This window comes from Carcharhinus amblyrhynchos, chromosome 10 (genome assembly GCF_965287045.1).
Source record: "Carcharhinus amblyrhynchos chromosome 10, sCarAmb.v2.hapA, whole genome shotgun sequence".
Classification (NCBI taxonomy): Eukaryota; Metazoa; Chordata; class Chondrichthyes; order Carcharhiniformes; family Carcharhinidae; genus Carcharhinus; species Carcharhinus amblyrhynchos.
The window spans coordinates 70,906,498-70,928,720 of NC_137333.1; the positions used below are offsets into that span (position 1 = coordinate 70,906,498).

Genomic DNA, 22,223 nt, shown 5'->3' on the forward strand with positions numbered 1-22,223 from the left:
ATCAGGTTACATTCATTCATTAGTATTAATTATTAGCTACAATGCCAGTGACTTGAGTTTTCCATAACTTTTAATTGTAAAAAACCAATATTTGTTACATCTCATAATATTTACAAATACATCAAAAATTATTTAAAAATCAAAAGCAATCACACAATATGCATCCATTCATTTTTTTCAGATTATCTTCTCCCGATCTTTACACTTCTCCTCAGGTCATGTACCAACAGTACTCAAGAGGATATGCAGCCCAATTCTTCGTCTATGTCACTCCTGATCTGGTACTCCTGTGAACGTGCAAAAGTAGCCTAGTTCTGACTGCCCCCCAGATTGCTTTTCCCCCTACTATAGGGAGATTGCTGGCTTGTGCTAGGCTCCACCCCAAAGTAGCAATTTAGTGGAATAGCAACTACATCATAGCAGTACACTTGCCTAAGCACTCCGTCTTAACGTTTAAAATTTAAATCTCTCGCAATGAAATTGGAGGTGGGAACAGGCAAAATTCACCCATCATGCGGACAGTTAGATTCATTAATGAGTCAATTGACATCAATTATCTGAGCCCACCAGAATGTATTGGTGACTTAAGGATCACATGTGAATGGCACAACTTTTCCATGCTTCCTGAAGATTGAGAGGCAAACCCAGACTTCTGGGGGAGGGGGTTGGTATGTGTCTCTTTCAAAGGCATATGTGTCTGATTGAGGGACCTGGCTTGGACGGGGGTAACAAGTGAAAGCCACATCCATGCTCTAGCCTCTGATCTCCATGCTCCCTTACTGCCCTCACTCACTTACGATCTGGATTCTTCAACAATCCTAGGCCTTCTGCATCCTACAGTAGTCACCCCTCCAGAGGTGTGGCAGCAATGGAGAGCTGCTGGCCAGAGGACAGGGGTTCTTGCCTTTCGACTCTCAGGGAGCATGAAACCCAACTGAAGCCTGACACGGCCAGTTAATCTGGTTCCACTTCCCCTCAGAAGTTACGTGGGCTTCCCTGCAGGTTCTCCAAATGGTGGGTTGAAACCAGATCAGTTACATTAAGTTCCAGCCAATGGCTCTCAATTAGGAAGGCAAATACTTTTGAAGCCAACATGATTTTTTCCAAGGACCTTAAAATAATTTTATTAATACTGTGTATAAATTCTGTCTTTAACTTTAACATTTACTGGAATTTTAACAACAAAAGGTATCCTGAATAAAATACGAACAGATTAAGCATGAGAAAGTTATGTGGCAGAATGTGGGACATCTGCAAACCAGCAGCTAGCAGAATGTGGAAAGGAACTGGAGAACAGAAGCTAGTGAGCACTCAGTGGGCTTCAGATATGGAAGTGACTAGCTCTTCAATGGCAAACTGCAGAAAGGGAACTAGAGGATTGGAAGCAATTATGAACCACTGAAGTCAGGAGACCAGTATAGGGTTGGGAACCATTTAGTAAGGTCACGTGTATAACAATGGGGGACAGTCTGGAGTACTGTGGGTATGTCTGTAGTCTGAGTGTGTTTTGGGGTACAGATTCAATGTTGGGGTAGTAAGGTCTGTGAGCTCAGGGGATCTTAAATCCTGATAGTGAGATGCAGGAAACTGGGGTTTGGGATTATTGGATAGGGCATTCTTGATATCCGTGAACATAAGTACTGGAAGTGGCAGGGAAAGAAGCAATGATGTGCAACAGGAAAATGAAACATTTGTTAATCAGTACTGCTAGCATTCACAGTCACCTGGGAGACAGGTCGTCTGAATAAGTGCAAACTTAATGGCTCAGGCTGTCTGGAAGCCACTAAGGCAAAATTTTAGATGCATTTCCAGAGGAACTTAAGACTTTATATATTTTTGGTCCTCCATTATTTTAGTTATGTAAAACTTATACATAGCTGAGGAAACATGGCAGTTGAAATAATTAATGTTTTGAAATAATTTGAGTGAGTTTGAGACTTTTATTTATGCAAATCATCTATGTTTACCAAATAGATGAAAATATGCTACATAGTTTCCAGTTTAAGGTACATTTTCCCAGACTCCATAAAAACAATTAAAAATAATTAATTGATTTCCCATAGCATTGTATATCCTAGCAATCTAGAGAATATGTAACATGCTTATCAGTCTCTACTGCCTTCTTTTGCTGTTTCTGTCTCTCCTCTTCTGTTTCACTCTCTCTGTACTTCAGTCCTCTGAACATTTTTGCTGCACTCTGTTCTCTTCTGTTGCTCTCTTCTCCTTTCAAAATGGGATAAATGAACCAAGAATTGTTGCAGACAACATCTTCAGTGAAATTACAAGGAAGAGAGTTACTTTCAGAAGATGCCTTTCTCTTCCTTCTTCTATCATACATGCTTCCCTTGACCCCCAACACAGTCCCCTATTGCCTCACCTTCCCAGTACGTACTTTGTATGATCCCATCACTCCTTTACCTCTTCCTGGAAACTACCATCGCAATGACTGTACCTCTGTTTCTCACTTATTTCTTTGTCATTCATCTCACTCATCATATGCTTCTCTACCCCTCTGGGACAGCACTGAAAGGCACAAGTTCTCTCAATTTTCATCATTTTCTCTCAAAATTATTTGCCTTCAAGAACAATTGTTAAACAATCAAATTAGAGTGAGGAAAGAAATGCCTGCCTACCTGTAATTTCAAGAAATTACAATCAGTCCCTTCAAATTTTCACAATTAGCACTGACTTTTCTAGCCAATGAAACAAAATCTGAGATAATTAGGCTCAACTTGTTGTTTTCAAATTAAGCAATGATAAATTAAAAACATTTTCTGTCCAAACGCCCTTTGATTTCAATCTGCCTCCCTCCTCAACTTGAAAGTTTACAGAACACAAAACAAAAATTACACTATATGCAGATCTCTCTCTCATGCACAGCCTTGTTAAACAAATGTATATTGACATCAATGTTTCAAACAACAAGCTGAGGGTGGAACAGGACTTGTATCAAATTATGAACTAGAACAAACAGAACGCATGAACGGAAAACAAGTCTCTTGACAAAAGCAGTTATTGCTCTAGCAAAAAAGGAATGGAGGACAGTTATTTATTACAAACTATGCGCAGAAATTCAACCCTAGTCACTTGTAACAGTTTATAATTACCTAAGAGTCTCCATTCTGGTCAGCAATAATGATATCACTATATATAAGACTATGAAAATATATAATTTCACGTCAGAAAAACTTGAAATTTCTCATTTTTCAAAATTTGAGGAAAAGCTATTGGGCAGAAACTAAACAAAGTATTAATCCAGATGAGCGAATAGTGCTGATGCATTTGAGAAAATTCAAGTCTCAGACTGCACAACTAAAATTCATCCCAGAATCAGACCTCTGGTCACTTTGGCTCCATAAGCCATTATTTGAGATAATCAGTGAGGTTATAGTTTATCAAAAAGATGACTTTGGAAAACTTAACATCTGATAACAGCAAATTTTTTTTGCTTTTACAGAAGTTGATCAATATGTTTACTGTTAAAATATATGCTACAGTAACAGGCAAATATTTTCAAGATACTTGTATGTCATCACTCAAGCAAACATCCTATTCAGAAAATCTGCAAATTCTCCGAAGGCACATTTAGGTTAAAAGGAATCTTGATTACACTAATCAGGAGAAATTAGCATGGAGTTTCCCTCACATTTGTGCTGATACACCTGTAATCAGGGTACAAACAAATTGTATGCTTTCAAATAATTCAAGTATATAGTGGTAAGGGGCATAACTATCACTCTGCCCACGTCTTCTCAATCTTTTAATGTCCATCCGTCAAATCCTCCATATGACCAAATTACCCCCCACAAAACTGGCCCAGTATCTGAAGTTGGCTTTTTTTGGAGGTCCTATGAAATACAAAGCAGGAAGCAGTGCCATTTTTCTGGGCTTTCAGTTGCGAATTTTCTTGACTGTTGTGGAAAAAACATTATACAACTGAGATCTGCTTTGTAGTTCCCATTTCTTTAATGTATTTTTATGGCATAAGCATGAGTCGCTTCAAAAATTGGAATGTTTCCTTGATTGCAGGTTCTTAAACATCTCTGCCTAATATGCATCAATGATTGAAACCTGAATTTTAAGACTCAAAATGATATGATATACAGGTATGCGTTCATTAATTTATGCCCATTTTAAATTTAGATGGACTATAATGAGAATGTAAGATACTTCACTCTATCTTGACATTGTAAAGAATCAGCAATACATTGGACAGATTTCAGTTGAACAACCAGGATGTGCCTAAGAGGAAACTCCACACCAATGTATTTATTATTTAATGATTACTTGGTCATTTAGAGTGAAAAATAACTATTTTTGTAAATTACACACTGGCTGCACATACAGAACATTTATGAAATTACACTGAACTATTCAGCTTTTTTAACAGTGATATACTTAAAGTCACATGCAATGTACAATTTCAACTCTTATTTTCAATACCAAAAGAATACTAAAAAAGGAACACAGTGGCATTTTACCTTCGGGCAATTCACTGATGATTTCCTGCGACAAAGCTATGTGCAAATAAAGACACTTTAATGAAAACCAGATTAATTAATCCATTCATCTGCCATGCAAAAAGGCATGGATGGGATGGGATGGGATGAGAAGGGAGGATTATGAATTTGTCCAAGTGCAACTAATCTATTTGTACACAAAAAGCTGTTTGAAAATTTAAACACCTATTGTATCACCTATTTTTGGAAGTAGAATTCTTTTGCTCCTACATTTGCAAAAGAAGTTTCATTATCAAACAATTAAAATGACTAAATTAAAACTTCTGTACATGAATGTTGTCAGTGACGAAATCATTGAGGGAGTCACAAGCTTCAGTTTCAGGTAATGTTGCATTCATATAGCACATTATCACATCACAATACCCACCTGAAAGCACCACAACTAATTGTTTTCTGAACAGTAAGTAGCTGTGCCATGAATAATTAAATTGGATACATATTTAATCAGTAAGTGTTCTATTGGTCAGGATATTAGGAGAGCTTTTCACTGTGCTCTTCTCTGTATAGTGCTAAAACTTTTTGTCAACTTGAACTTTAAGAACAATTGTGATGTTAGATTAACAATTCAGCTGACAACACAGGACTTCCTAATACAGCATTGATATCAAACTAAATTATGTACCTTCACCTTCCTGTAGATATTTAATAGAATATGCTAACGCACATGAGAATGGCAGAAGCTGCCACTTTGTTGCAGTGTAGCAGTTCAGGAGCACAAGAGGCCAATTATAATGCTCACACCTGACAGATCAAATAACACGATTAAACAGTTGATGTCAATACATTTCAACATCACAGTATGTGGTGCGTTTATTGATGGCATCCTCAAATATCACCTATTTTTAAATTTTCAAGAAGTTGCTATTTCATCTTTTTGTTTGTCCCTCCAATCTGTACATTCCTTGATCAGGCTAACAGGCAACGTGATCCCAAGATTTTGTCAATATTTTTCTGTTGCTTAACTTTGGAAAGAGCACAAAAACTGCGTCAATAACACGGCACTGGAATTTTTTCACCCTTCCCACTGAAGTAGCAGCTAGTGCTCAGAAACTGCTGATGACAACCACAGTGGGTCGGATCTCAAACAATGAAGAGACAGAGTACAGAAAAGAGATAGAGAATCTGGTGAACTGGTCCAACAACAATAATCTCTCTCTCTCTTTCTATGTCAATAAAACAAAGGCGATAGATAGTCATCAACTTTAGGAAGAGCAGTGGAGGACATGCCCCTGTCTACATCAAGGGGACGAAGTAAAAGTGGTCAAGAGCTTCTGTCCAGATCCTCCCATGCCAACACTATAGTTAAGAAAGCCCATCAATGTCTCTACTTTCTCAGAAAACTAAGAAAATTTAGCATGTCTGCTACAATTCTCACGAACTTTTACAGTTGCACCATAGGAAGCATTCTTTCTGCTTGTATCACAGCTTGGTATGGCTCCTGCTCTTTCAGAGACCACTAAAAACTGCAAAGGACTGTGAACAAAACCCCCGATTCATCATGCAAACCAGCCTCCCACCCACTGACATTGTCTACACTTCCTACTACCTCAGAAAAGCAGCAAGCATAATCAAGGATCCCACACACGCAAGACGTACTCTATTCCACCTTTTTCCATTAGGAAAAAGAAACAAAAGTCTGTGGACACGTACCAACCGACTCAAGAACAGCTTCTTCCCTGCTGCCAGACTTCTGAATGGACCTACCTTGCACTAATTTGATCTTTCTCTACACCTTAGCTATGACTGTAACATTACATTCTGCACTCTCTCCTTTCTTTCTCTATGTACGATATGCTTTGTCTGTATAGCGCGCAAAAACAATATTTTTCACTGTATGTTAATACATGTGACAATAATCAAATCAATTTGTATTGTCAAGGCTGGCAACACTATACTTAAATGTGCAGCTCTGAACTGACATTCTCATAGTCAGCACCAAGAGTATCTAAACCTTGTCTTTACCCGAAACAAAAACAGAAAATGCTGGAAAATCTCAGGAGGCCTGACAATATTTGTGGGGAGAATAGAGTCAATGTTTCAAATCTATATGATCCTTCGAAATAGCTGATTCTCTTTGCACTTAACTGTGACAAACGGTCATACAGGCTCGAAACATCGGTCCTATTATCTCCCCACAGATGCTGTCAGACCTGCTGACATTTTCCAGCATTTTCTGCTTTTGTTTCGGATTCTTGATCCACAGTAATTTGCTTTTGTCTTTGCCCAAATTGTGTAGTATGTTTTAATTTTGTATTTTACTTGTACAGCAATTAAATTAATGTGAATACCAATTAGAAACCATTTTAAAAGATTCTTAACATTTAAGTACCAGAAATTGGTGACACTGCAGGCATTCTGTTCTGTCTTATATTGTTAAGAAAACTACATCTAACAGATGATTCTCGTAACAGATTTCAGTGGAATGGTTTGGTGAAATAATCGCCAAATGGAAGTTAATTGAGATTTTGTAAAAGTGTACTTTTATTATTTCTGAACTATTTGAGAGACCTCCAGTGCAAATATTTTTCATGTGTTCGTTATGATCAAAAATAAGATTGCACTGTGAAGCTTTCATGGCAAAAACATCCTGACCTATTCTTATAGAATATCATCTTCTTACATGACCCTCCAACTTGCTGATTCAATAAACTCAACACAGGGAAACCTTAAAATTATACAGTACAAGAGGCCCATTATGCCTGTGCCAGTTCTCGAGAAGAGCTACCAATTAGTCTAACTCACCTGCTCTTTCCTTATAGTTCCACATGATTTTCTGATTAGATTTAACCTTCAACTTTTTTGACAATTAATATTGAATCTGTTTCCACCACTCTTTCAGATCATAACCTGAGTAAAACAAATTCCCCTCATTTTCACTATTTTGCAAATTTTAAATTGGTGTCTCCAATTACTAAACCTCCTGTCAATAGAAATAGTTTTTCTATATCTACTTTCTCAAAGCTCCCCCTGCCCCTTGTTCTGAAGTATCTATTAAACCTCCTTATCATTATCTGCAGCAAGAATAATAATCCTGGCTTCTCTAGTCTCTCCAGATAAATTTAAGTAAACCTCCAGGTATTGGTTCTGCACCTCCTTAAAACTGTGCTGTGTCTTATCATTTTTCCTTCTCTACTTTATCACATCTGCCTAACTGTTTCATCAGTTGGTTTGTGTCCTATTGAAGTCTGCTACTATTTTCTACACTGGTTACGACATTTCCAAATTTTGTGTCACCTCCATGTTGCTTTTAATTATTTTATTTTACTACTCGATACTCAATAGGATTTAGGAGTTGCAACAATAAAGGAGGTTTCTGGCAATATGGAACAACACGTCATAAAAATAGGATGGCTTTCTGGGTGCAACTGTCAGTATTTACAACAGGAAATTTGGCACATCAGCTACAACTCTCACCAATTTTTACAGATACAGATGCAATCAGAAAGAATGCTTTCTGTGGTGTATCACAGCTTGATATGGCTCCTGCTCTGCCCAAGACCACAAGAAACAACAAAAGGTAGTGAATGTAGCCCATCCATCACACAAGCCAGCCTCCCATCCATTGACTCTGTCTACACTTCCCACTGCCTCAGCAAAGCAGCCAGCATAATTAAGGATCCCATGCACCCCAGACATTCTGTCTTCCACCTTCTTCCATCAGAAAAAAGATACATAAAAGTCTGAGGTCACATACTAACTGACTCAAGAACAGCTTCTTCCCTGCTGCTGTCAGACTTTTGAATGGACTTACCTTGCATTAAGTTAATCTTTCTCTACGCCCTAGCTATGATTATAACACTACATTCTACACTCGTTATGTTGTCTATGAACGGTACGTTTTGCCTCTATAGCATGCAAGAAACAGTACTTTTCACTATGTTAATACATGTGATAATAAATCAAGTCAAATCATAAGTTCATTGAATTTATTTTTAATTATCCCATAAATTTCTTTGTTCTTTACATCTTTACTATTTAAATAATTTGAATTGCAACTTCACACCATTGTTAATAGGTGAATATTTTCACTTTACAACTGATGAAAAATACAGCAAATACAGAGGAGTGATCTGTACATAAAACTACAGTGGCACCAGTAGACATGAAATATCACTACACTAACTAACTGAAAATGAGGTGAACTTTCATCAAGGCCCATCTGATTATCAACTGATTTTTGAAATTTGATGCTTTGCAATAAAAATGAAGATTACAAATGTAGTTATATAAAATAGTCAATGTACAGCTCTCTGAAAATATACTCAAATGCAAGGATTACTACATCTATGTATAGCTGTTTTAAAAAAGTATAAATCAAATAGGTGACACTCACAATTTTCGCTGCTATGTGACAGAAGACTAATATCTGATGCACAACGCTATGTGAACACACGGCAAATAAGTTGAAGTCATGTAATGGTGACAAAGGAGATTTCAGAATACATTTTACATCCTTTTTGGGAGTAATGAAGGAAGCGTTAGTCGTACAATAATGGGATACTTAAAAAAGGACTGAAAACTCTAGATGTGACCAGCTGAAGAGCTGTCACATGTAGAAAGCAATTTTTGCCATTTCCCCCAAATGACTTCCAGTTTGTCTTCAGAACAAAACCAAGACCTTTACTAATGCCATAAAGTGAATTTTTAATGAAAACGTGGACCAATTTTCTTGATGTTCACACTTGTACACTTCAAGCAGGAGTCACTGCAATCTAAAATATTAACACTCCAGAGACACAAGAGCTTGTTATAACTGCTCTTCTTGTCACCCTCAAGACAAGCTAATCCAGCAGGTAACTTTGCTGTAATCTGGAACCTTCCTGGTCTTGAGTTTAGTACCGTATCATGCAGTATATTTTCTTAGAGTCATCTGGGGAGTTGGGTTCACATTTTTAAAATTAATCTTAGCTAAACAAGATACAACAAAAGATAACATTTGCAAGTAAGAAATGGAGTCTAAGGGTTACTGAGGTAAACTAAAATATAAAAATATTATTAGCCAGATTCTGTTCTTGTCCAATTCTTAAGCCTACAGTCTTCCAATGGAGACAACATGTGTAATATTACTTAAAAACTAGAAGGTTTTCCAGTGGATGACTGTGGTTAATTAGTGAATGAAGGATGAGGTTATGTCTGGTTTGCTAAAAATTTGCCTGATATTCACTCTACACACCCTACAACAATACAGGAGTGCTGGTCGTGAATATCAGGGTTGAAGACCTTCAATAAAGTGGCCAAATTGAAAGATAATATATATTTTCTATATGTAGCTATCCTAATGTATTTTTTGTGGTCTTCATGATATTATTTGCTGCTCATGTATTTTTAGAGCAAAGGATTATAAAGGGATTCCAATGCAATACTTAAATGCAAACATTGCAGACCCATTATGAAGATTAAGGAGAGTCTCACCATCAGCAACCCTTGTCAAAATAAAGCCTTTAAAAAGGAATATTCCTCCAATCTCTCCAATGGCATGATTCCCAAATATCTGACTGAAAAATATAATCTTCATATCAAATTCCCAAAAAAGTGAAATGGCAATTTTGTGCAAAATAGGAAAGCATAGACTTTGAAGGTCAGATTGTGGTTTTTTTGCATGATTGCAACACTTCCTTTTGAACACTTGGAAGAGCACGTTCTACCACCTTACTCTTAATGATTCATTAAGAATGGCACATAGCTATAATATCCTTACTCATTTTGCAACTTTTTGTTTAAATGAAAAGATTATTACAGTGAAAAAGCTAGCAAAGAGGAACTACTGTCCAACAGCACAAGTCCTTGGAATTGGCATACCCTGAGTTCAACATACAATTTTGTGAACTGTTCTAGGTTACTGATTACTTTTGATTCAATTTCTTCTCAATACCGAGGGTCAGTATGTCCTCCAGGCAGTAGCCTGCTCTCTCACCAATAAATATGTTGAAGACTTCAACAAAAACATGATTAAGTAAGATCACAAATTGAAACACATTTTGTAATGGTTTTGGAGTTTCTCAATGACATAGATAGAAGTCCATAAAAATAGAAAAAGTAGAACTGATTATCCATCAGTAAATAAAACATCTGTCACCGACATTAGATTTGGAATACAAAATACAAGATCAATCTTTTCATTTACTAACTTCTACTTTAAGATATTGTACCACTCAACATGATAACTGCTAGCCTTCTATGAATTTTTAATGCAAAATTTATCTTACAGCATGTGATGGTATTTGTGATACATTTGAAGACTGAAAATGCAGGACATTATAGCAGTAACTGCTAAAATGACAGGGGAAGAGAACAGCACTGAAAATTACTATGGAAACTTCATACAATAGGAGATATTCATACACAAAATGATCAAAGAATTAGCTAGTACCTAATGGCCAATAATTTTATCAATTTAAATAAGTCTTTAAACTGATGTTTTCATTTTGTAGCTTGCATCATTAAAACTGTAGGGATAATCTCATTTAAAGCATTTGACAGAACAAAAAACTGGGAACTCAGGTTGTTATACTGAAATTTAACAAACATAATGCAGTAGTAGTTAGTTATCTATTTAATTGAAAAAACATGTTTGAGATGTTGCAATATCTATAAATGTTTTGATGTTTTTTAAGAAGAAATGTACAGGCCCAAAACAAAATTAACACATCTAGTTTTGGTGATACCAACTCCCAATTTCTGACAAAAAATGGACAAAATACAATTTCTGAAAACAGGCTTTTTTTTTAAAACAAAGAATGAAATGTTCTACATTGATGATTTGTATTACAACATTTCTGTTGTAACTCACTGATTTTTAAAGTTTAATTTTTTGTTTATTATTAGTGTCACAAGTAGGCCTACATCAACACTGCAATGAAGTTATTGTAAAAATCCTCTAGTCGCCACACTCCAGAATTTAGCATGGCCAATGCATCTAACCAGCACGTCTTTCACACTGTGGGAGGAAAACAGAGCACCTGGAGGAAGTCCACACATATGGGGAGAATGTGCAGTCTCTGCACAATGACCCAAGCCAGGAATTGAACCTAGGTCCCTGGCACTGTGAAACAGAGTGCTGACCACTGTGCCACTAACTGACATGAAATACAAGAAAATGTTGGAAAGGCAATTACTGCTGGAACAAAGAATTAGTAAGAAACGTCACCATAATTCCAGATGACCATAGGCTGCTCTCCCCTTTGAGGGCAAGAGCTGGCTGGTGGTGACAAATAACTATTCTATTGAGAAACACTGGCTGGAGTGCCCAAAACAAAGAGCAAAGCAAAAAGTCAACTTTAAATGAAACAAGCTCTCAATACAAACAGATAATCCTCAAATTGACATTTTAAGTTTGATATTTTTACTAGAGCAAATTTTTAAGACGTTAAAACTTTTCTAAATACACTTGGAGGAGACCAACCAAGGTGGTGTCTTCCAAATTTAATTCTAGAAATGCAGACACTTTGCAGTGCAAGTTTTAATGACCTCACACCAGATGGAGATTAACAGGATAAGTGCTTCAGCTAGCTCATCGGCATTTCATTCCAAATGTTTGACCAGAACAGGAGGAATGACAAATGGTAAACACCCCAGAATTTTGCAGGAAATTTTCTATTCTGGAAAACCCTAAGGTGCACTTAATGTTCACTAGAAACTGTTCCTTCAACATATTGAATTTTATACCAATCACATACATTAGTATCCCTTAATATTTCAAACAACAGTCTATTACTTGAAAGCAGTCCTCCCAAAAGGCAATGTAAATGAGATTCTCCGAACAGCTCACATTTCCACATTTAAAGGATATTTTAAAAGTTTACGAATGGCAATTAGGTACTGAAATCTTACTCACTTGCTAAAATCTGGTTCTCTAAATATATTGGAACTATACACTGAACTTTATAGCAAGCTGCTGTGAAATCAACTCTCTCTTTAAATAATGTCCGCACCAGATAAACGCATACCCAATCCACTTCTAGAACTGTGATGTTTCAAACCTGCATTTCCATTCAGTCCCATTGTCTGAAACTCTTGGATCGAGAGGGCTAAATGAAGCTATCAAATGCTTACACTATTGACAAGATCAGGATGTGTATCTAGCCTAGCAGGATGGGATGAATGTCTCCTCTCTCTGCTGGTTCTACATGAAATGAATCTATAGCCTCAGTTCAATTCCTACTGATGCCAAATTATCAGCATCAACTGCCAATTTTAAGTATGACTGGTGCCCAAAAAAAACACTGGCACATTGTCAGTGCTCATTAACTTGGATTAAAGTACACTGTTGGAACAGAGCATAGAGATTGAAATCCATTCCATGCCAGACCTTGAAGTGTTTAATGCTGGCATTATGTGCAAAATATATTATGTGCAAAATATATAATGTTTGGATCGTCAAAATCCTCACCTTGGTGATCACGAAGATTCATCAAAATGGTATTTTAGATTGATCCATTACCCAAATCTATGTAAACTATTACTAAACTATTTATTTAATATATTGTGGATTATTAACTGAAGAGCAATTTCAAAAATTTCACACAGGGACTGCCGTAAATTTCCGAAGACAGGAAGTCACTTGTGGACTATATGTTTTCTTTTTAAACATATTCAGGTTGTGTCTATACTGAATTTCTGCACACATAAATGGGTTATGGTAGAAACCACTGACCAATTAGCTATGTTAACCACAGTTCACAGGTTACACGTTTATCAGGATTGAACAGTCTTAAGATTGTTAAAACAAAACTTGAGCTTTCAATTATGTTAATATAAATAATGCAATTGTGCAAGCTAGTCATTTAAAAAAAAGACTTTAAAGAATATTAAATTGATCCAATCAAGTTTGCAACTACAACAGAACCTCAATTATCCACGCTCCCTTTATCTGCAAGGAGAAGCATGTGCAAATTCTCAGTTGCATGTGCCTACATAGGTCCTGTCAGATGATCTGTCGGTTTAAAGCTACCTCACCTACAAATGTAGCAGTTGGGACCTGCTGGTCAAAATGCCCAATGATGTAAAAATATACCCCAGCTACTGGAGCTGCATGCTCATCTGCAACAATCCTGTCAACAGTCTCTACAGCACTGATTTAGCAGACTTTAAAGAGTCTATCTGAACACTAGCAACAACACTCAGGTTGTTAGAATTTGCAGTAGTAGTAGCACTAAATAAATTTTCTTCATTCTTAAAGTGACGCCAATGCTCAGAATGGACTGGGCAAACTTAAATCCATTTGTTGCTTGCTCCAAAAACAAAAACAAAATTTAAAACCCAATTGAATCCAATTCAAGGTTCCCACAAAGGAGACCGGCAAGATCCAAGCTGACAAGGTGAGGCATCACACCCCATCTTGGGCTTGATCTGATGCTTGGTCTTAGCCAAAACTGCTGCCAATTGAACTGTGTCTGATAACATATTGCATTCAACACTTAATCTTGTTGCCCAGAAAACAATTATAATTGGAAGCAAATCTTGGGTCTTTTGTTTACTTGCATGTTAGCAGATAGCATGAATTGCTATCTGGAGAGACTAAGGTGGGTTGATAAAGTAAATGCTGCTACAGGGATGGTAGGGAGGGTTACAGCATTCAAAAGCACAAGGCAGCATTTGGTACTATAATTTGGGAGATTAATTTTCCAGGGAGAACAGTTGGATAATTGTGGCTCCAATTTACACAGTCTTTCATTAAGAAATCATATTGGATAGTTTCAAAAGGGAAATAAGTAAAATACAATTTATCTTCTACAGAATATGTAACAATCACAAAAGATAAACTTACGGTCCAAAATTTGATGAAATATTGTAGCACAGTTGCCGCAATGAACAAACAGTATAACAAAGAATATGCCAAAAACAGCATAAAAAATTTGTAGTTTGAAAATCCCACGCAGTTATTCACCCTAAAAGGAATAAAATGCAGGTTGTTAGGCAAAAGTGTACATTAGACAACACTAATTTACTATAAAATATCATAATAAATCAAACTTATGATTCTATTTTAATCTTTGAACATAAACAGACAATTAGATTTGAACAAAATATACATGACTGATATGAAAACACTTTTGCATAGATTATAGCTTGATGGATATCCATGAAGACACCAAAGGATGATGGTTAAAAAGGCTGACTCTGCATTGACATATGATTTGTGGTCTACAGCAAGGAACACAATGTGCAAACATGGAGTTAGCACAGGGGCCAATTGGACAGCAGCTGTTACTATGCTTTGAACAGACAGAGATTGAACATAGACCCGGTGTCATGCTCCTGAGAAAGTATGACCCCCTGAGAGAGACATGATTCCTTCAGCATCCATGATCCAAAGGATAGTGATTGATGAGAGCCTGTCCTGTGAATGTGACACTGGAAGAATGCTAAGTACCAGCAAGATCTGTATGAGAGAGTCAAAATAACATTGGGAGTGACAACCTGCAAGACAAACCATCGCAATAAGACCCGGAGTCTGTGACTCAAAAAAGACATCAGAACCCACTGGAGAGAAACTGATCACCTTGCCTTGCCATGGGTTATATTTAAGTCCAAGCTGTGAGTTATTTGTACAGTGAAGTTTGAACATTTTTGTGAAGCTTTTGATATCTTTTAGATTTTTTTTAAATCACAAAGCAAGTCAGAGGTTCGATTCCTTGTGTAATGAAGTGAATCAGATTTTTATATTTTGCGTAGAATGAAGCAAGACAAATGTTGAATACTTTGTGAAGTTTTGATACCTTGTGTACCAGAGTTTTTGATACTTTTGTGATAAATTGGTAGAATACAATATAGGAGATTGAAATACAGTAATTCAAGAATTCTGAATGTCTTTGTCTACAATATAAGTTGACCTGAGCTCAAGGAACAACAAGGTATTTACAAAAAATAATGTATTCCACCTTAATTTGTTTCCCCAGTTTATACCAGATCTTTATTCAAGCCTTTTATAATTTAGTTTATTTCCATTACATTTATATAGTCTGATAAATATAGATCTAGCAGGGCACTTCAATCTAGTTTGATGCATATCCTGGACCATGTGGGAACTTCATGGACAACCACACATGCAGGGCGTGTCGTCAACTAGAGGACCTCAAGTTCCAGATTATAGAGCTTGAACAGCAAAGTCAATGTTGTGCATTCAAAAGGCCGACAGGACAGTAAGTTTCTAAAAGTAGTCACCTGCAGAGTATGGGTTTACAGGTGGAGGAGGAGTGGGTGACAAACACCCTGTCAAGCAGGACCAGTAGGTAATGAAGGATTTCCCCGACTGCACCTTGCGCTCCAACCAGTATTCAGATTTGGATAATGTGAAGGCGATAGTTCTTCTGGGGAGTACAGTCAGAGCCAAGTGTGTGGCACAACAGGAAGCTCAGCTGTACAGGGAGACAGGTGGAAGACAGAGAAAGCAATAGCGATTGGGAATTTTATTAGGAGAGTAGACAGGCATTTCTACAGCCACAGACCTGATTCCAGGATCGTTGTTTCCCTGGGACCAAGATCAAGGATATCATCGAACTATACAGCAGTGAAAGAAGAATAAGGGAAGAGGGATAGCTGCAATGATTAAGGAAATATTACAACGTTAGAGGATGAAAGAGTAGGGTTAAAGAAAGAGTTAAGAAACAATAGGAGTATCATTACACTGCTGCATGTATTCTATAAATACCAACTACTAGTAAAAATATAGAGGAGTAAATCTGCAAGGAAATTTCAGAGAGGCGCAAAACAGTAGTAATAAAATTAAATAGTGGGTGATTTTACTTATCCTAATATAGACTGGAATAGTAATTGTCTAAAGGCAAGGAGGAGGAAGAAGAATTTCTGGTGTTCAGGAATGTTTTCTTGACTAGTATGGTCCCAGCCCAAGGAAGGAGGCATTCTGAATTGAGTCCTTAGGAATGATGTGGGAAAGTGGATTAAGTGTTATGAGGAATTTTTGGAAAAAAAATGAAGCAATCTAAACTGAAACTCTAGATTGCCCCATTTTCATTGGGGCAAGACCAAATTTGTCCCAGACAAAACTATAAAGTAACAATGGGTTGCATTTAAAGAGGAGATAATTTGGGTACAGTCATGAAGTGTAAAGGTGGAGCAAGGATGACAGGAGCAATAGAGAGCAAAATGAAGCAGAAAGAGGGGTATAAAACACATGTCATTTGATGATGCATGCAAAAACAAGGCTGAAAGTTCAAAGAGGAATAAGGAAATAAGTGAGGCGTAGCAAGAGTGAAAGAGACTGGCAGCTAACATAAAAAGGAATCCAAAAGTCTTCTAAACAAGTGAAAAAGGAATAGGATCACTGAAGTGATTAGGGATCAAAATGGGAATCTATGTATGGTATAAATACTAAAATGAGATTTTGCATCTTGCTGAGGAAGTCAAAGAGCTGAGTCCACTTGCCAACAAATCACTACTCTCTTTTCACGTAATATAAATTGTTCCAAGCACTATTGGCATTTATCAGTTGTCTTGGAGAGCAATATGATAGCACATCCCTTTTTCAGCAATAGAATGGGTTAAAATTAAGAGATATTAGAAAGGCTATTTGTGTTTAAAGTTAATAAGACGGATCTATCCAAGCATGCTGAGGAACTAAGTGAAGGAATTGCAGAGATACTGGTCATAACCTTTTAAGCCTTCTTAGATCCAGGGTGGTGTCAGAGAATTGGAAGATTTAAAGTGTTACACTCTTGTTCAGAAAACTATAAGGATAAACTCAGCAACCATGTACCATTCACTTTAATCTTGATGGAGCAAAAGCCCTTCGAGATAATAATAAAGCCACTTGGACTGTATAGATCAACTAAAGAAAACCAGCACAAATTTGTTAAAGACAAATCGTGTTTAACTAACCTAACTGAGTCCTGATTCCTTGATGAGATAACGAAGAGGGCTGATGAGGGTATTGCTGTGTAATGAGGATAATCGGTTTACAAGGACTTCCAAAATGCATCTGTTAAAGTGCCACGTGATAGACTTGCCAAAAAGTTGGCAATTAAAAAAAGAGAATAAAAGGGACAGTGGCAACATTGACAAAGCTGGATGAGTGACAGGAAACAGTAGTGGTGAATGTTTGTTGTTCAGACCAGGGGAAGTTATACATTGGGGTTCCCAGCAATTGGTACTGAGACCACTGCTTTTTTTGATTATATTTTGATGACAGACTTGACTGTGCATGGCACAATTACAAAATTTGCAGATGACAAAACCTTGGAAGTATTCTGAACTGTTGATGAGGATAGTGAAGGACAGCAGAAGGTCAGAAGCAGATGGAACGTGTTGGCATATGGCAGATGGAATTTAACAAAGAAACGAGAAGTGGTACATTTTAGGAAGAAAAGTCTATAGAAAGTAAATAGTTCAAGTCTAAAGATGGTGCAGGAGAAGAGGAATATGTGAATATATTTGCACAAGTTGAAGATAGCAGGTCATGTTGAAAAATTATAGTAATAGCATAAAAGTATCCTGAACATCTCCTTGTAAGTGCATGAACAAGGTTAAGGGAAAATCTCCCCCAGTTTTCTGCTCCTTTCTCAAGGTGAGGAGTAAAGTTTTTGCATCCTTAATGTCACATAGAAGCACAAAAACTCAGATCAGAAAAATCAATATTGTGTTCCACTACTCCTTTGTAATAAGTATTACTCAAAAATGTTACCCTATGGCAGTTTTACATGCAATAACAGTACTGCCACAACACAGCTGTCGTTGTAGAAAAGTTATATTTTTATCAAAATGTAAGCTTCATGGATGACTAAACTACTTTTGTACTGAAAGCACCAGTGTTTCATAATTTCTGCAAGAACTAGGAAACTGTGTAGTCTACCTATGTTGCTTGGATATCACATGTCTGTTTTTGATAGGTTTTGGCACTTCACACAAATGTAAAGCTGAACAGTTATATGAAATTGTTATATTGAAATTTTAATCAAATGCTACATTTTTCTTGGTAATATTAAGTCCCTTTCACTCCCGCCATGTCAAGATCCTTTCTGTGACAGATTTTTTTCACTATAGGTTACTTCTGTACTTGAGTAACAAGTATAACTAAAATGTATAGTGTATCATGTAACATACCAAGGACAATGATGATCCATTTTTAATACACACCTGAAAAACACAAAGGTTAACATAAAATTAATCAAGTTTTGTCCACTGAATGTTCAACTAAACTAGCAAACTGATATTTGACTTATTTCTTGAGACTGTTTTTGTGAATAGATGGACGAGTAATATGCACATCAATTCTCTTGAGATGGAAACTGATATTTGACTTATTTCTTGAGACTGTTTTTGTGAATAGATGGACGAGTAATATGCACATCAATTCTCTTGAGATGGGTTTTATTCTAAGATTGCTCTGATGATTTTCAAAATTCATTTCATTATTTTAGCCAGTCTTCAGTTGTTTTCAATTCAGATATTATGCTGGTTTTCAGCATTTCTCCCCTTTGGAAAGTTGATGCTGAGATCACCCGATTTCGCACCAACTATTGTTTCTGAAAACTGAGAATGTTAGCAACTTTATGATTCAGTTTACATGCAATTTGCATGTGTTTGTTCAGTTGAAGTAAATTATGTGCCAATATGTAGTATTTGTTAAATGTGATAATTCCAGCAAATGTGATTGGAACAGTCTCTCTCTTCCTCTTTATTTCCATTGTTTTTGATTACTACTATGCAAGACAAATAGGAGAAGAAAAATAGCAGTTACATAACATCCTTCACAAGCTCAGGACACATTAAATCATTTCGCTGCCAACCTTCTGAACTGTAGTCACTTGTCATGTAAGGAATATGGCAGGCAAGCTGTGCACAGCAAGTCCCACAAATAGCAATGAAATAAATAACAAAATAATCTGTTTTGGATGTTGGCTGACGGATAAATATTAGCCAGGATACACAAGGATCTCCACACACTTGGAAAAGTACCACAAAATCTTTTGCATTCATCCAAATGCTGAAGTTCAAGCAATGCTGGATCCTTCCAAGTATATCAGATTCTCATGAAAGTATTCTGATACTTGTTTGTAGTTTTAAGTAAATATTTTGGAGAGGCTGGATTATGGATTGAACATTTTGGTGACAGACTCAGCATACATAGGTACCTACTGAATTTAGCTTCTTACTTGTCATTCTATTTAATTTGATGAGCGTGGCAATTTGGTGGAATATAGACCAGCAACTTTGAATACCACTGGAAGAGCCAGCTGTTATTTATATGGGAAAATGTTCCATATGAATGAGTGAATGGTTGATTAGTTCAGACAGTAATGAGATGTATTATCACAAGAATATAAGAACTAGGAGCAGGAGCAGCCTACCTGGCTCCTCAAGCCTGCTCCACCATTCAATAATATCATGGCTGATCTTTTTGCGAACTCAGCTCCACTTACCCGCCTGCTCACCATAACCATTAATTCTTTTACTGTTCAAAAACTTATCAATCCTTGCCATAAAAACATTCAACGAGGTAGCCTCAACTTCTTTGCTGGGCAGGGAATTCCACAGATTCACACTCCTTTCTGTGAACAAGTTCCTCCTTAACTCAGTCCTAAATTTGCTCTCCCTTATTTTGAGGCCATGCTCCCTAGTTTTAGTTTCACCTGCCAATGGAAAAAAACTTCCATGCTTCTATCTTATCTGTTTCTATAAGATTCCACCCCCCCCCCCCTCATTCTTTTGAATTCCAATGAGTATAACCTCAGTCTACTCAGTCTCTCCTCATAAGCCAACCCTCTCAACTCAGAAATAAATCTAGTGAATCTCCTCTGCACCCCCTCCATTGCCAGTACATCCTTCTCAAGTAAGGAGACTGTACAGAGTACCCCTGATATGGCCACACCAGCACCTTACACAGCTGCAACATTACCTCTGTTTTTAAACTCCATTCCTCTCGTAATGAAGGATGAAATTCCATTTGCCTTCTTAATTACCTGCCAAACCAACTCCTTGTGATTCTTGCACAAGGACACCCAGGTCCCTCTGCACAGTAGCATGTTGCAATTTTTTACAATTTAAATAATAGTCCATTTTGCTGTTATTCCTACCAAAATGGATGACCTCACATTTACTGTCATTGTATTCCATCTGCAGACCCTCGCCCACTCAGACTATTTATATACCATTGCAGACTTTGTGTCCTCTGCACACTTTGCTCTGTCATTCATCTTAGTGCCATCTGCAAATTTTGACACACTATACTTGGTCCCCAACTCCAAATCATCATGATGCCTTTTGCTCAGATCTTGAAATAATTTTGAATGCATTGGTAGTTGATTTCCTCCCAGGTAGTTAGTTAGACGGCATTAAAGGTACAAAGATATTATGAGGTGGTATGGTGATATTTTGCTCAGACCTTGAAATAATTTTGAATGCATCGGTAGTTGATTTCCTCCCAGGTAGTTAGTTAGACGGCATTAAAGGTACAAAGATATTAAGAGGTGGTATGGTAATATTTTGCTAAATAATTGAGTGATAATGTTTTGAGGATGAATTTTATCCAATTATTGCAAACATAGTATTTGAACTAAGTAATGTTCATTCATTTTTCTAATGTTTAGTAAATTTGACAATTGACTTCCATTCTGAAGAGTACAGCCGAGTGTGAGACAGAGAGCAAACTTATAGTTGGGAATTCGGTTTACATGGCAAGTTCTGGCAAGTTTTTTGCTTAGAGGCTAGAGGTCAGAACTTTACAGCATGGAAACAGGCCCTTTGGCCCAACTTGTCCATGTTGTTCATTCTTTACTCCTAAGCTAGTCCAAGTTGCCCACACTTGGCCCATATCCCTCTATACCCATTTCACCCATGTAACTGTCTAAATTTTAAAAGACAATATTGTACCTACCTCTACTTCTGCCTTTGGCAGCTCGTTCCAGACACTCACCACCCTCAGTGAAAAAATTGCCCCTCTGGGCACTTTTGTATCTCTCCCCTCTCACCTTAAACCTATGTCCTCTAGTTTCCCTACTTTTGGAAAAAGATGTTGACCTATCTATTCCCTCATTATTTTATAGAACTCTATAAGATCACCCCTAAGCCTCCTACACTCTTGGGGAAAAAAGTCCCAGTACATCTAGCCTCTTTATAACTCAAACCATCAAGTCTCGGTAGCATCCCAGTAAATCTTTTCTGCACTTTCTAGTTTAATAATATCCTTTCTATAACAGGGTGACCAGAATTGTACACAGTATTCCAAGTGTGGTCTTATCAATGTCTTGTACAACTTCAACAAAACGTCCCAACTCCTGCATTCAATGTTCTGACCAACAAAACCAAGCATGCCAAATGCGTTCACCACCCTGCCCACCTGTGACTCCACTTTCAAAGAGCTATGAACCTGTACCCCTAGATCTCTGTTCTATAACTCTCCCCAACATCCTATCATTAAGTGAATAGCTCCTGCCCCAATTCGATCTACCAAAATGCATCACACACATTTATCTAAATTAAACTCCATCTGCCATTCATTAGCCCACTGGCCCAACTGATCAAGGTCCTGTTGCAATCCTAGATAACTGTCCACTATGCCACCAATCTTGGTGTCGCCTGCAAACTTACTAACAATGCCCTAGAAATTTTCATCCAAATTATTAATACAAGTAACAGTGGACCCAGCACCATTCCGAGGCACACCGCTGGTCACGGGCCTGCAGATTGAAAAACAACTCTCCACAAACGCCCTCTGTCTTCTGTCATCAAGCAAATTTTGTATCCAAT

General features: G+C 37.1%; 1 protein-coding gene across 2 annotated transcripts in view; it reads right to left on the reverse strand.

Moving 5' to 3' along the window:
* Window positions 1-22,223, reverse strand: part of LOC145349056 (palmitoyltransferase ZDHHC20-B-like) — a 102,944-nt gene that overhangs the window by 14,206 nt on the left and 66,515 nt on the right. The window contains exons 6-8 of one of the 2 annotated variants that reach the window (XM_080197333.1): window positions 18,579-18,611; window positions 14,287-14,407; window positions 4,482-4,517 (exon numbers count right to left, since the gene is read on the reverse strand). In XM_080197333.1, the coding sequence (XP_080053459.1) occupies window positions 4,482-4,517; window positions 14,287-14,407; window positions 18,579-18,611 (190 nt within the window). The remainder of the gene's footprint in view (window positions 1-4,481; window positions 4,518-14,286; window positions 14,408-18,578; window positions 18,612-22,223) is intronic. The other variant, XM_080197335.1, reaches the window with a different exon arrangement.